Here is a 14,410-nt window from a genome sequence, read left to right on the forward strand (position 1 = left end):
AAGTTGAATGGCTTCCAAGGCACATTTCTCAATTTTCACCACAGACTTTCCCGACCACCCATTGAGCCTTGGTTGTTGAACGTTTCGGAAGTCGACTGGTCTTCCAGAACAGATTACATTTGACAACCGAGGTTCCACTGTAACATGGAGTAGGTACCAAGATGGAGCAAACAGCTCACCTGTTCTGTATAATGTTCTGCCTGCCACCCCAGAGACTATAAATCTTCTCTAAATAAATACTATATTCTACTGTTTTCATGGTTCATATTAGTATGCAGACTCTGTAGAAGGGTTTGGCGATACACAAGAAAGTCAGGAGTTGAGCCTCTCATTGTGCTCGATCCCCTTACCCAGTGTTCAGTGAACAATGTTATCATCCAAAGTAAGATCAGTTAATGAATGAATTAACTGGACCTTACTTTTGAATAAGCATGTTCAGGAATGGGCAATGTATGATAGTTCATGAATCCACTACTGGTACAATTTTACCTTTGAATGCTATGCACGTATACTCACAGAACTACATCCTGGAGCAGGGAATTAAAAGTTGTAGCCTTGGGTATACACCAAGATGAACAATAGAAACTCATTCTAAACTCTGAAGCACCAACATTGAAGATTTCTGCCTCAGGTAATAGGTGAATTGTACAATTAGAATAAAAGCTACATTTCAGATGAGACGGCTCATTTATTAGCCTGAAGGAACAATTTTAAATTGTACAAAAATGTAGGTCAACTGGATTAATTTGTAAAGATCAGTAATGCTGAATACAAGCACTTTTTTTTGCTCCTATGACTAAACAAAATATTTTGTTTGTTTTGCTGTACATTATAAAACTACTGGCAGAAATCATGCTGACAGAGGGACATCGCTATCACGTCTTGCCACGCTACACACAACCTACCAGCAATGTAAACCATGGTGACACAGGCAGGAAAACACCAGCATCCAGAAGCCTCAGGCATCCTTGCACAAATAAGTTCAATTACTCTCATACTACAGTTGTTGTAAACAGTCATGGGCTGCATGTGGGTCAACAAATTGAGGTTGAATCCTGAAAAGGCATAGGTGCTATGGGTTCCAAGTTCCCAACTCCAGGTGGGAAGACAGCTTGTTTTAGACAGGGTTGCTGTCTACTGGAACTGGAAGGAACAGGTTTGTAACCTAGGAGTACTCCTGGAGCCAACATTGTGACTTGAGGCCCAGGTAGCCCTTGTTGACCAGGACTGCCTATTTCCAGCTATGGCTGGTTGGTCAGCTATAGCCTCTTGGTGAGGTGACTTGGCCATGGTATTCCATTCTCTGGAAAGTTCCAGATTTGATTATTGCTGTGTGCTATAAGTGGGAATGGCCTTGATGATGACTGGTCCAAAATGAAGCAGCCACCTTACTAGCTGGGACTGCCTTTAGAAACCAAATAACCCCTGTTCTAAAATAGCTGCACTGGGTGCCAGTTCATTTCTCATGCAGTTCAAGGTGCAAAACATGGTGGTGTTTAGAGCCATAAATGATTTAGGCCTCAAATATCTGAAAGACCTTCTCTCTTTCTCTACAGACCCTCCCAGGTGTTAAGATCAGCAGATGTGGTCCTCTTGGTATTTCCTCTGCCCTCAGAAGGTTGGGGTAGGGGTGTCCTGAGAAAGGGCATTCTCTGCAGGAGCCGCTAAGTTGTGGAATTCCTCCTGCACAGAGGTGTGTCTGGCTTCTTCACCAAACAGCTTTCAACTAATGCTGAAAGCCCACGGCTTTGGACTGGCTTTTGCTACATGAGATCCATGTTTCCAGGGCCTTTCCTATTCCAGTGATTGCAATCTGTTTAACCATTAAAAAATTAAATTGTTGTAACCTGCCCTGGTAGCTGCCAGTAAAGGACTGGTAATGCATTTAATTGGGGAGGGGGGAAAGGAACATTGCAATGTAGCCTAAACATGTTGTAAAAGAAAAAAAACCAAATTAAATTGAACCTGTCCTGTATTTACTAGCATGAAACTATGAGCTCATTAAGGTTAAGCAATTCTAAGTCCCACTGAATATACTTCACTCTACCACTGAAATAAATTGAACTTAGAAATGCTTAATTAGGACTGAATCACAAAGAACATACTTGAAGACATGATACTAATTATAGTTTCTGGATTAATAACTGCTCTGGAATCTTCTAAATTAAGAGTGGCATATAAATGAGCTTACCACAGAAATATATAACAAACGATAAAGTATTTCTCTCACTTCAGCTACCACATTACCAGCACAGTAGGCGTTCAGGATAACCATAACAACAACAAAACAGCAATACAATTAGAAAGAGGAGGTGAAAGGCGACAATTTATAGATACTGCAAACATGGTTTTTGTTTCGTCAAGAGTATTTCAACAATGAATTATCTGTTTTCTAATTAGGACGGTGTCTTACCTCTTTAATATATATATAGTATGTGGGCCTCTATCCCAGGCACCCCCAAACTTGGCCCTCCAGATGTTTTGGGACTACAACTCCCATCATCCCTGACCACTGGTCCTGTTAGCTTTAGAAAGGAACTATCACCTTCAGGATCATAGAATCAAAGCAAAAGGAAATATTTCCACTAATAAGTTAGGCATTTGCACTATTTGAAGTACTGTAGTGAGCGGTCAAGATATTTTCATATTTGTTTCATATCTTGATATAGCCATTGCTTCTTTAATTTCTTCTTCTTCTTCCACATTTCATCTGTGATCTCAAGGCATAAAAAGGCAGTCCTTAAGGTATTGCGGTCCTGAGCCATTTAAGGATTATAGGTCGAAACCAGCACTTTGAATTGGGCACTGAAACTAATTGTCAGCCAGTGCAGTTGGTCAGGATGGTGTAATATGCTCAAACTGTCTTGCCTCAGTAAGCAACCTGGCCACCAAATTCTGCACCAGCTGAAGTTTCCAAACCATTTACAGAGGCAGCACCATGTATAACATATTGAAATAATCTAACCTAGAGGTATCCTGAGCATTGACAACAGTAGTTAGGCTATTCCAGTTCAGATAGGGGCACAGCTGGGCCACTAGCCAAAGCTGATGAAAGGCACTCCTTGCCACTGAGCTCACTTAAGCCTCAAGTGACAACAAAAGGATCCAGACGTAGCCCACAGCTGCCTATCTGCTCCTTCAGAAGGAGTTAAACCCCATCAAGAGCAGACAACCTCTCTGCAGGCAGCCAGGCAGTCTAGGGAACTGGCCAACAGTACCTCAGCCTTATCTGGATTGAGCTTCAGTTTGTTGGCTCTCATCCAGTACACAGTATGAGGCAGCCATCTATGTTCATTCATTGCAGACAACTTCTATTTCTCAGACATGGGAACCATTACCAACAGAGATCTGTCTTGATGGGATTCAAGTTCAGTTTATTTGCCCTTATCCAGCCTACCATGACATCAAGGAGCTAGTCCAAGGCCTGCTTGCCCCTTGCCCCAAATCACCTAATGACCACAAAGCTACTAATGACCACAATGCTACAGCAATTTTTTTTCTATTTCTATTATTATTTTAATAATAAACTGCTGTTTTTATTGTTGTACTATATTTGCAAGGAGTAGGTTGAATTTATATCACTGTGTTTCTAGTCTACACTACTGAGACTCAGAATTAATATTTTCCTGTAATTGTAATTAACAGCACGTTTTGAATCTAAGTGAAAACCCCTAATTTCTCTGTCACACTTCCGGCTGTACTTTGTTGTGCAGTGACTCAGAAATAATTGCTTGTGTGGGATAAGAATATGAAAATATTTTCTTCAATTGGGACCTCATGGGTTCTTAAACACATTCAACTTTATATCCCAACACCAAACAAAAAATCTGTAAGCCTAGGTGGGGGAGGGGGGTCCAAAATGGGAGGGGGAACATAAAAAGGGGAGGGAATTGAAATTTGGGAGGAAATTGAAAAATCTGAATGATGATCACAGTATTTTTACATATAAGAAGTTGTGTTTAAAATAATTTTATTAAAGCCAATTCATTCTACTGCAAAACTCTTATACTTAAGAAGCAAAGCAAATATTACACGTGGATGTTACTGTTTAAAAATATTTATATCCCACCTTCACATTACATACTTTAGGCAAGCAATAACAGTTAACTACTTTTTTCAAGGTTATTGGGATCCTTATTTATCTACTTGCACCCGGGGGTGCTTTCGAACTGCTAGGTTGGCAGACGCTGGGACCGAGCGACAGGAGCGCACCCCGCCGCGGGGATTCGAACCGCGACCTTTCAATCGGCAAGTCCTAGGCGCTGAGGCTTTTACCCACAGCGCCACCCGCGTCCCATAATATAATAATATATTGCTTCAAAAGATAAGAAAGGAGATTCCAATTAAACATCAGGAAGAACTTTCTGATGGTAAGAGCTCTTTGACAGTGGAAAGGTCTTCCTGAGAAGGTAGTGGACTCTCCTTCCTTGAAGATTTTTAAGCAGAGGTTGGATGGCCATCTGTCATGGATGCTTTAGTTGAGATTCCTGAATTGCAGAGAGTTAGACTAGATGATCCTCGATGTTACCTTCAAACTCTACAATTCTATGATTCTATACTAGAGAAGTAATTTACTTCAAAACATAATGCAAGGAAATTACTTTCAAATGTTGCAAAGCACAGAACGCAGAATACATGTTTCAGGTATTTGGTGCAGAATTGCACTTTGAGAGACTCCAAAGCATATTTCTCCTCCAGCATGGGGGCAAAGTCTTGTCTTTATTTTATTTATTTAACAATATATATATATATATATATGCAGGTTTTGGTGTCCTCGGGTGTCTTCCCGTGTAAAAGATGGGGTGTCTAGGCGACGTTTCGACGAGGTCTCACTCGTCATCTTCAGGCTGGTGTTTTCGGCTTCTTGTTACTGGAACAGAGCTCTGTTCCAGTAACAAGAAGCCGAAAACACCAGCCTGAAGATGACGAGTGAGACCTCGTCGAAACGTCGCCTAGACACCCCATCTTTTACACGGGAAGACACCCGAGGACACCAAAACCTGCATTCCTGTACCCGTGAAAATCTACGAAAGCATATATATATATATATATATATATATATATATATATATATATATATTGCTTGATTGTAGTAAAATCTCTATGCAATTGACAATATATGTTAAAATAAAAAGTTTAAAACTATTTAAAACATTTAAAGTTCACTGATATTAACAGTAAAAAAATTAAAACACCAACGTTTCTGGATATTTTAAGGAGGTGCGGAAAAGAGTACATGCAAAGGCACTTGCCTGATGTCAATAGACAGGGAATTCCAAAGTGTAGGTGGTACCACACTAAAATACCAATTTCTTGTAGCTGTATAACAAGTACAATGTGGCATGTGTAACAATGCTAGTTCTGCAGACTAAAGTGGTAGAGTGGACACACTTGTGATCCCGCAAGTAAACAGGTTACAAGCTACTAAAGGTTTTATACACCAATAGTAAGACCTTGAACTTGTCCTGGTAACAAATCGGCAACCAGTGCAAAACTCTGAGTGCAGGTATTATAATCTGACAGGGTATCACTCCTGTCAACAACTGTGCTGCAGCATTTGTACAACACTCAGTTGTCTCAAACTCCTCCATCTACTGCAGTAAAAAAAACAAACTGATGACTGTTTGTATGGGTCTATTTTTAATCAAGGAACAAACTAGCATGTGAAGCTCAAACTAAAAGAAAGGAATCAGAAGCTGTAACATTAATTCTGATTCAAGAAATAAAATTAAGATATATTAGATATATTATTTACCATGTTGGAAAGGGATCTCGTATTAATATATAAGATTCTAGGATGGCTAATTTTGTCTACTTTTATTATACTTGGTATGTATAATGATACTGTACTACTGATAGGTTCAACAGCACAGCCAAATTTACTAGGGCATTTATTTTATAATTTGTCCCTGAAAATATGAGTTATGCTTCTACATAATAATGTTGCAGCTGAAAGCATGGATAAGAAACTCTTCCTCTTGTTTATTATGACATTGTTTTTATTTATTTTATTTTTCCTTGTTTTCACAACTGGGAAAAGCTACTGCATATTTAGATACCTAAGGGTATAACAGATTGCACCTTCATCTCTAATAGAACAAAATGCTGTAGTCCTGAAAGGCAGTTTAAAAACATTCAAAATAAAATAAAGTGGCTATATTTGCAATTACTGTTGGGGGTTAGAAAGCATATCTACTTCTAAATTTTATAACTATACAAAAGATTATAAACTAAGTTTGGGTTAGACACAAAAAGTGAATATTGCCTGTATTTCAGTTTTTCACAAATACCCATTTCCCCATTCCCTCAAAAAGTGGGGTGATGGCATATTTCCCCTTATGGTTCAAAAATAATCAGAAATTTTACATGTCTACCCAACCCGCTTACATACAATATGTCTACAGCTTACCCCTTCAAAATCTTCATTGTCGTAAAGGTACATATCTTTGTCGAAGTTTATACTTCTTCACTGTGTTCATATAGTCTTGAAGTTCCTTAGTTTTCTCTTAAAAGTTCACTATCTTAGTGATATACTTTCTACAGCTGGGATAGGGAGCTTCAGTACTTGTTTCCCACGGTTGAAATGGTCTTTAAATATTGTTCTCTGATACAAAAACAAAACCTCTTGCTGTAGGCAGTTAAGGAAATTATGATTTGGCAAGCTGCACCAGTAAAAATATTCCACAAGCAAGAAAAGACAGCCACAAAGATGTGTTATCTTAATCCACTTCTATAAGTAGAAGTGTACAGTTGAAAGGCATAGGTCAGTTATTCAAAAGTCCCATGCTAATTGCATGTAGCTGGCCCTGCAATGATTGGCTCTAAGTATAGGGCTGTACTTGAAAAACAGCAAGAATCCTGTTCACTTAGTAGGAATAGCCAAGGGCTGTTGCAGTTCATCTCACTACAGTATGTGCACACTTTTCTTTCTATATAATCACTTGTGTACAAGATAGTATTAATGATCCAGGAAATGGGTATTTTGAGATCTCATCTGGTGACATGGCTGGCACTTTAAGAAGATTTAGCTCTCCAAAAGGGGGCAGATCCTTAGAGAGGCGAATTAGAGGCAGTCTCAAAAAGCAATTCACTTACAACCTTTGTCAGAACAAGCTGCTCATTAGGAGATATGGGGGAAATAATCAGAGCATCCCGTTTTCTAATCAAACACTATTCTGTTGCCTGAACTTTTTTCAGTTCTTATTTCCATTCCATCAGGGTATAAATACTGAAACTGTAAGAATCAAGTTAAACAACCTATGGCCTTTTAAATATGCCGTGTGTGTGTGTGTGTGTGTGTGTGTGTGTGTGTGTGTTATTGTGATGATAATATTTACAGGCAGCCTCCTATTTATGCGTGTTCAATATGCACATGACCGTGTATATGCACATTGCGCCGAACCTGGAAGTGAATTTTAAAATTGCTAAAACAGCCCCAGAAGATGTGTGAAGCAGTTAGAAAAGGCATGAAAACAGCACCCAGCAATCCCATAGGCCTTTGTAATTGCAATCCCAAGAGCCCTTGCACTGAGACCTGTGCAGAGTTGGAGTTTGAGGAAGGAGGTTGGGAGGGGGTGATTGTGGTGGAGTTTGGAGGGGGATTTTTAGCTGTTCTTTGAGATGGCACCTAAACACACAGCACCATTATCTTCCTCGAGTGATGGCAAACCCAAGAGGCAGCGGGTGGTGCCCAAGGCTGAGGAGAAATTGGAAGTGATGGACTGCATGAGCATGTGCTGTGGCATGCAAGTTTGGCAGGAATGAGTCCAACATATGTGCCATTAATATAAGGGAGAAGAAACTCCAGGTTTCAGGGGCAGCAAGTCCCAGTACACCTACAACTGCCAAGGTCCCTAGTCACATGTGGGATGAGGCATGAACCACCAGTGTATCCCATCAATGGCAGCACCTTGTGCAAGAAGGTTCTCATGCTGTATGCACACTTCAAGTAGCCTGCAAAGGAGTTCTGAGCCAGCTCCAGTTGGCAGACCTGCTTCAAACAATGCTTCTATTTGAAGTACATCAGCACCTGTGTTGAAGCCGCACCCGCAGATCAGGAGGCTGCCCAAGCATGCCCTGACCAGCTGAGGAGACACCAAGCATACCCTGACCAGCTGAAGAGACAAAAGCACCAGCTGCCCATCACCATGTTCCTTGGCAAGACACCATTACCCATACCAAGTGCATATGTCCCACAGTAAAGCATTTCGGGGTACTGGTCTACCCTGCTTGTCACTGTTTGCAAATCGTCCTCCAGTGATGAGGAAGACTATGGGGAAGAAGGCAGTAACTCACTGACAGGGTGAGGAAAAGAAAAAAGCACAAGAACGGTCCCAGACTTGCTTGGTAAGAAAGTAAGGAACTCACTGTATCTCCCTTAAATTAAAGGTAGTAGATCTGGGGTTCTGGTGGAACCCTATAGTGCTGCTAATTCTCCCTTAATTTCTTTTTGGACTATGAAGCACAACCCTCATCAGCTGTCCTCTCTCTCCTCAGTCCACACCACTCACTTGCCCTATTTAATACTCAAGTGTTTTGCCTGACTGGAATGTGTCTCTGAACTCTGATAATGGCTGTTGGTTGCCTGTATGAAGGACACTGAGGGATGTGTGAATGTGTGCAGAAAGTAACCTTCTGTACAAAGGTGAAATGCACATTTGTTGCTTTGTCTACTGCTGTCTCTGCTCCCACCCACTATTGGCATGTGGCCCCTGAGGTTCAAAAAAAGTTCCCCACTCCTGACATAACACAGCCTCCCTTGGCTTGTTAAAATTCCCAATGAATTTTATTCTCTTTCCATTACCACACTTTCTCCCCATAAGATCAGTAATACATTAGTAAACCTATGAATTTGTCTCAAAAACCTGACAGGTTGACTTTTTGTTAATATCATATAGTAATTGAATTATCAGGAAGTCTTGGTATTGGAATCTTAGCCAAAAGCTACAAAAAACACCAGTTACACAACTAGACACACTATAAATAAGTTTGCATAAGTTTGCAATGCAATGCCTTTGGGAAAAGCAACAGGAAGACACCACAGCTTTAGTTGGCAATATTAATAGAATAAACATATTCCTCTTAACAAACCTGATGCATTCATTTTCTCTCTCTCTCTCAACAAGCTTTTTATTTGGATCACTTTAACAAAGTGCATGGATTATATATAACCAGATTTAATACTGGGAAGCATAATTCAGTAAAAGAATGTCAGTAGTGTAACTTAACATGGGATTTATTTTATATACATATTTTTTTCTCACCTCTTTTTACCTGATGAAACAATATTCTGCCCAATTTAGTATTTACTGAAGTGTTGCTACTGCGGCTTCTGCATAAGCTCTATTGAAATAAACAGGCTTTGCAGCATCAGTGCCATTTTACATTTATCTGGGAGAAGTGACACATCTCTAGGCTTTCCTGTTGAATACGTTGCTGTCGTTTATCCATGATACTTTGAACAGCATTTCTCTTTATCACTGGGAAGTTCAACTCCAGAAATAGATGCTATCCATCTTATCAGTCCGCCAGACATAAGCCCCTGTTTTTTTCAATCCTTCTCTGGACTGCTTCCCTTCCTGTGCAGTATTAACTTTTGTTTTGAGCACTGCTACATTACTTATGCCTTTCCTAGTGACTAAAATACCCAATCGCAAAAGTGAAATCAAAATCTGACTCAAAATATACTTTGCAGGAATTCATTTCTCATTTTTATCATTTCTGTATCAGTGCCTACTGAGTATGGCATGTTGATGCAACTGTGCAAGAATAGTTTCCTTCATAAACTATTCCTCCTTTTATTACATTATGCATTTTTAATCACTCAAAGCAGCACCACATAGCATGGCAAGAGGGAAAACTCTGGGGTCAATTGCAGTCAGCGTCCTTTGAAATATATATGGTTGGACAGTGTTCTCGAAGCTACCAACATGAGTTTGACCAAACTGTGGGAGGCAGTGGAAGACAGGAGTGCCTGGCGTGCTCTGGTCCATGGGGTCATAAAGAGCCGGACATGACTAAACGACTAAACAACAGCAACAACAACAACAACAATATATATATGTAATTAAAATATTTCTAACCTGTCCACTAACAATTTATTTCAGGGAAGGATATAACCAATAAAACCACAGTTCATGATATAAAACCATAATCATATTCAGCATAAAATTAAGGCAACAGTAAAATGAACATGAGCAGATCACAGGCTAAGCACCAATCAAAAGGAACCAAATGACTGAGTACAGTGGTGCCTCGCAAGACGAAATTAATTCGTTCCGCAAGTTTTTTCTTCTTGCGAGTTTTTCGTCTTGCGATGCACGGTTTCCCATAGGAATGCATTGAAAATCAATTAATGCGTTCCTATGGAAACCGACTTCAGACCAGGTCCGGGGACAATCTGTCCCCCGACCTCTTCTGAAGGCTGGGGGGGGGCGAAAGTCTTTGCTCCCCCCCCCCACGGCAGCATTTTAAAATCGCCCCGGACAGCGGAGGACTTCTCCGCTGTCCGGGGCGATTTAAAAGCCCTCCCGGGAAGGCAGCCAGGGGGGACAAAGATTTTCGCCCCCCGCCAGCCTTCAGAAGAGGTCCAGAACCTCTTCTGAAGGCTGGCGGGGGGCGAAAATCTTTGTCCCCCCTGCCTGCCTGCCTTTAAAAGCCCTCCCGGGAGAGCGGAGAAACGCAGCGCGTTTCTCCGCTCCCCCGGGAGGGCTTTTAAAGGCAGGCAGGCAGGCAGGCAGGCAGGCAGGCAGGCAGGCAGGCAGGCAGGCAGGGGGGACAAAGATTTTCGCCCCCCGCCAGCCTTCAGAAGGCTGGGGGGGCGAAAGTCTTTGCTCCCCCCCCCCACGGCAGCATTTTAAAATCGCCCCGGACAGCGGAGGACTTCTCCGCTGTCCGGGGCGATTTAAAAGCCCTCCCGGGAAGGCAGCCAGGGGGGACAAAGATTTTCGCCCCCCGCCAGCCTTCCCCTCTTTTGAAGCAAGGGGCGGAGGGGAGAAGATCGCTTCTCCCCGTTGCCACCCCTTGCTTCAAAAGGGGTCCGGGGAGAGAGAGGAGAAGGCGCGCGCCTTTCCCTCTGTCCCCTCTTTTGAAGCAAGGGGCGGCAACGGGGAGAAGATCGCTTCTCCCCGTTGCCACCCCTTGCTTCAAAAGGGGTCCGGGGAGAGAGGAGAAGGCGCGCGCCTTTCCCTCTGTCCCCTCTTTTGAAGCAAGGGGCGGCAACGGGGAGAAGATCGCTTCTCCCCGTTGCCACCCCTTGCTTCAAAAGGGGTCCGGGGAGAGAGAGGAAGGCGCGCGCCTTTCCCTCTGTCCCCTCTTTTGAAGCAAGGGGCGGCAACGGGGAGAAGATCGCTTCTCCCCTTTGCCGCCCCTTGCTTCAAAAGGGGTCCGGGGGGAGAGAGAGGAAGGCGCGCGCCTTTCCCTCTGTCCCCTCTTTTGAAGCAAGGGGTGGCAACGGGGAGAAGATCGCTTCTCCGCGTTGCCGCCCCTTGCTTCAAAAGAGGTCCGGGGAGAAAGGGGAAGATGGCAGCATTTTGAAAAAACCTCGGGACAGCGGGGGACTTCTCTGCTGTCCAGGGCGAATTTAAAATGCTGGCGGGCGGCAGCGAAACCTTCGCTGCCGCCCGCCAGCATTTTAAAAAACCTCGGGACAAAGGAGAAGTCCCCCGCTGTCCCTGGGTTTTTTTAAATGCTGCTGGGCGGCAGCGCTGCCGCCCGGCAGCATTTTAAAATCGCCCCGGACAGCGGAGAAGTCCTCCGCTGTCCCGGGGTTTTTAAAAAAACCTCTCCGCCCCCCGCCAGGCTTCAGAGCAGCCTTCCGAAGCCTGGCGGCGGGAGGAGGTCCAAGGACAGTGGGCAAGACGCCCTGTCCCGGAGATTTCCCTATGGGCTTTCGTCTTGCGAAGGAAGCCCATAGGGAAATTCGTTTTGCGAAGCGTCTCCAAAACGGAAAAACCTTTCGTCTAGCGGGTTTTCCGTCTTGCGGGGTACCACTGTAATTTATTGTGTCTATGTCACTATTGCAGAACTTTCATTCCTTGTCTTTTAATTGCTTTCTCTAGAAATACGTAAATCTTTGAGAAAAAATGAATATATTGCTTTTCTAGCCTGCCTTTATTTCAGGATGAAATTCAGCATAATATACTTAGGTTTTCCAGGTGATATTCTATGCAGTCACTGATCAGACCTAGAACTGCAAAGTTTCAGTAATTCCATTGCATAATGCGCCTTCAGACCATGCTCTTTACATATATTGCACTTTCCCACATCGAAGAAACCAGCCATTTGGTGGAAAACGCTGTAGCTTACATCCACCATCAGGAAGTTGCAATAAAAGGAGCTCTGCTGGGCTTCAGGCAGTTAAACTGGTTTCACTACTGAGCTATGATCACCTTCCCAAAGGAAACTCTGATGGCCCATAGACCTCACATATGAAGAAGACCAGTGCTTTTTTTTCCTAAAAAAAAAGTTTAGGGGTGCTCTCATTTTGGGATGCAGGTGGCCCTGTGGGTTAAACCATAGAGCCTAGGACTTGCGGATCAGAAGGCTGGTGGTTCGAATCCCCGCCACGGGGTGAGCTCCCGTTGCTCGGTCCCTGCTCCTGCCAATCTAGCAGTTTGAAAGCTCGTCAAAGTGCAAGTAGATAAATAGGTACCGCTCCGGTGGGAAGGTAAACGGCATTTCCGTGTGCTGCTCTGGTTCACCAGAAGCGGCTTAGTCATGCTGGCCACATGACCCGGAAGCTGTACACTGGCTCCCTTGGCCAATAAAGCGAGATGAGCGCCGCAACCCCAGAGCCGGTCATGACTGGACCTAATGGTAAGGGGTTCCTTTACCTTTACCTTACTCTCATTTTGACTCAATAAAATCACTATTTTATAGTTCAAATAGGGAAAAATAAATACAGTAAATGGACAAAAGTACAAAGATTCACAAAATGTTTAGAAGTATGTGTCCCGCTGAGTCCCCCCAGAAAAAAAGCACTGAAGACGACTCACCACATGAAGGAGAACAAACTGTTATGGCTCTATTTGCTACCACTCCAAAAGAAAAGTATGGGCAAACAGATTAACCTGTTTCAACTACTTAATAGTATTTGCAGTTTTGTAAACTGCTGGTCATTCATCTTTCACACTGATAGTAGGAGAGCTGAAATTATTTATTTCTACAGTAATTGTGTTAGTTACTAAGGTTGCAATCCTATACACTTTTATATGAGTAGACATGCATAAGAATGCATTGTAAAATACTTCAGTTTGTTATATTCTCTGTCACTTTCCTGTATGTACGTATTTGTCATGGTATTGCTTAACATCTGCTGACATCAGAAATAAAGTTCATAGCTGAATAAAGTGCACCATTCACCTTGTAATTTATACAAGATGGGTTGTAAGAAGGCCAATAGAAATATTTATCACAGGAAAAAACACACTGGAAAAGGAATATATTAGTAAAGAGGTCACAATAAACTATCACATGACAGTTATAATAAAAATGTAATTCCTTAAGAGGTCTTGCTAAAATACTGATTTGATTCAGTTTCTGCTGCTCTTTCAAAGAAACTCTTCAACATCACTTAACAGAGTGTCCTTTACTCTCTTTAGGGGGAACATCTATTTTAGTAAAAGAGATTGGGCTTTGTTAGGATGAAACAACTTTTAATTTAAGCACAGAAGCGCTTTTGAGCAATCATAAATCAAGAATAGGGATACTAATAGCATACTTGGCCAGTGATTCGGTGATGTAATTTCTGATAAGACAGAAACAATATGTGTTTTATTTAAAAAGCTGTGGCTAAAAATATTCATATCTACAAATATATAATGGCCACATTTCTTTCCTCCTTCTTAGAGAGAAAAATGGGGAAAAGACAAATAGTAAAAAAATTCAATGACTGAAAATAAGGCATTTCCTTCCATAGTTAAATGTTACATAGTTATATGCAAAAGAGCAAAACAAATCAAGGATATAATATCAGTTTCTCAAATCACTTGTTCCATTTTATTTTAATAAATACTTTCTTCATGTTATCCCTGAGACTGATTTTAGGAATCCTGTCGCAATGTCTGTAATAGCAACTTCAAAAGTTCAAAGGCCATCACCCAATTCAGATGCAGCACTCTCCATCTCCTTATGCATACTCCCAAAATCCAGAAGAATGTGGAAAAATTCACACAAGTCACTAAGAAGCAATGTCTTTAGATATAAAGGTAAACTATGGTTTTGTGTTACATGAATTAGCCAAAGGATTGTGAGCCAAAGGCTTGTGAGTCAAAGGCCAAACCAGGTCAAAAACCATAGATTTTGCTTAACTTTTAAAAAAATCAGTTCTGTGTGCTATTTGTTTGCCTATGTTTTGAGATTACTTCAGACAGTTCTCTTAACTCTCCGTTTGTTTGTTTGTTTGTTTGTT

The 14,410-nt window shown here is 41.9% G+C and overlaps 1 protein-coding gene across 8 annotated transcripts in view; it reads right to left on the bottom strand.

Moving 5' to 3' along the window:
• Positions 1-14,410, bottom strand: part of CACNB2 (calcium voltage-gated channel auxiliary subunit beta 2) — a 120,394-nt gene that overhangs the window by 49,241 nt on the left and 56,743 nt on the right. Inside the window, exon 1 of one of the 8 annotated variants that reach the window (XM_028750013.2) lies at positions 6,410-6,728. The exons of the other annotated variants lie outside the window; for them this stretch is intronic. Within the exon in view, the coding sequence (XP_028605846.2) occupies positions 6,410-6,442 (33 nt within the window). The 5' untranslated portion in view covers positions 6,443-6,728. Of the gene's footprint in view, positions 1-6,409; positions 6,729-14,410 lie in introns of those variants that run through there. 8 annotated transcript variants of the gene reach the window in all.

This window comes from Podarcis muralis, chromosome 12 (assembly GCF_964188315.1).
Source record: "Podarcis muralis chromosome 12, rPodMur119.hap1.1, whole genome shotgun sequence".
Classification (NCBI taxonomy): Eukaryota; Metazoa; Chordata; class Lepidosauria; order Squamata; family Lacertidae; genus Podarcis; species Podarcis muralis.